We start from the raw sequence: 1,086 nt of genomic DNA on the forward strand, positions 1-1,086 counted from the left end.
ACTGCTTTCCTAGCTATTCCTGATGACTTCATCAACACATTGTATGAATCCTTGCCAAGCCGCATGGATGCAGTCCTTCAAGCTCATGGATGTCATACAAGATATTAAATTTGAATCTCACAGCACCACTATTTCATTTGCTGATTTTCGTATGTTGTAGATAAATCTGTTTCAATTATGTATAGGCGACAAAACTTTTGGCCACAAATTTGACTTCTGTTGTTTAAATAATAAATTTTTTTAGTGAAACTAATTTATCAGTGCAAGCAACATTTGGGAGGGTTTTAGCTTTTCATATGAGCTACTTCTTACACCAATTGATTAATTAAAGTCAGGTTACTAGCAGGTGTTTCTACAAAATAGATAAGCGACAAGACTTTTGTCAGGGACTGTAAACTACCTCCATGTTGATGGAGTACAACATGGAATTGCTCTTACATGTATTCATTGCTCTCCTTCATTTTAATATTTTCTGTTATTAATCTTTAGGTGCCGACCACCAACCTTGGGAGTTTAGAAGACGATTTTCCAGAGTTTGAGGCTTTTCCTGACTCTCCCACAGCCAGAGCACCTGCACCTGACGGCAGTAAGACCCATTTAATGTATTCATGTTTTTATCTGTCTGTGAAGATGATAATGAAAACATTTTCTGATCAGTGATCAACGGCATCTCGCTTTGGCAGACCTTCCTCCACAGCGCCGCAAAGGAGGGTCTGGCTGGGCCACATCTTCTAGCCTCGGGAAGGGACTTGTTTTGGTGGAACGTGTTTTTGATTAAAAGTTGTTTTAGTCGCGCAACAGAAAACTCCAATTGGACAGATAGTCTAACTAGCTGTTGCACTAGTCTGGAAATCTTCCTCCAGTGGGAAGGGAGCAATCCAAGAAGCGGAACATAGTGGAAATAGACCAATAGCATACATACATGATGTACTCTCCCTTTCTTCATTTCCTCTCAGCGTATCTGTCGGTAGAGAAGGTCGACATGTGTCAGCAGATAAACGAAGAGCAACACCACACGGGCGCCTACAACACCCCCAACCTGGTGGTCCGCCGCGGTCAGGAGTTCCTGGTGAAAGTCACCTTCAA

The 1,086-nt window shown here is 41.9% G+C and overlaps 1 protein-coding gene across 1 annotated transcript in view; it reads left to right on the forward strand.

Moving 5' to 3' along the window:
* LOC116673676 (coagulation factor XIII A chain-like) overlaps window positions 1–1,086 on the forward strand; it is a gene marked incomplete in the record, with an annotated part of 36,089 nt that overhangs the window by 13,982 nt on the left and 21,021 nt on the right. The window contains 2 exon segments of the mRNA XM_032505892.1: window positions 490–586; window positions 957–1,086. The exon segment at window positions 957–1,086 is cut by the window's right edge and continues 47 nt beyond it. Of these exon segments, the coding sequence (XP_032361783.1) occupies window positions 490–586; window positions 957–1,086 (227 nt within the window).

The sequence above is a fragment of the Etheostoma spectabile genome, chromosome 24 (genome assembly GCF_008692095.1).
Source record: "Etheostoma spectabile isolate EspeVRDwgs_2016 chromosome 24, UIUC_Espe_1.0, whole genome shotgun sequence".
Taxonomy (NCBI): domain Eukaryota; kingdom Metazoa; phylum Chordata; class Actinopteri; order Perciformes; family Percidae; genus Etheostoma; species Etheostoma spectabile.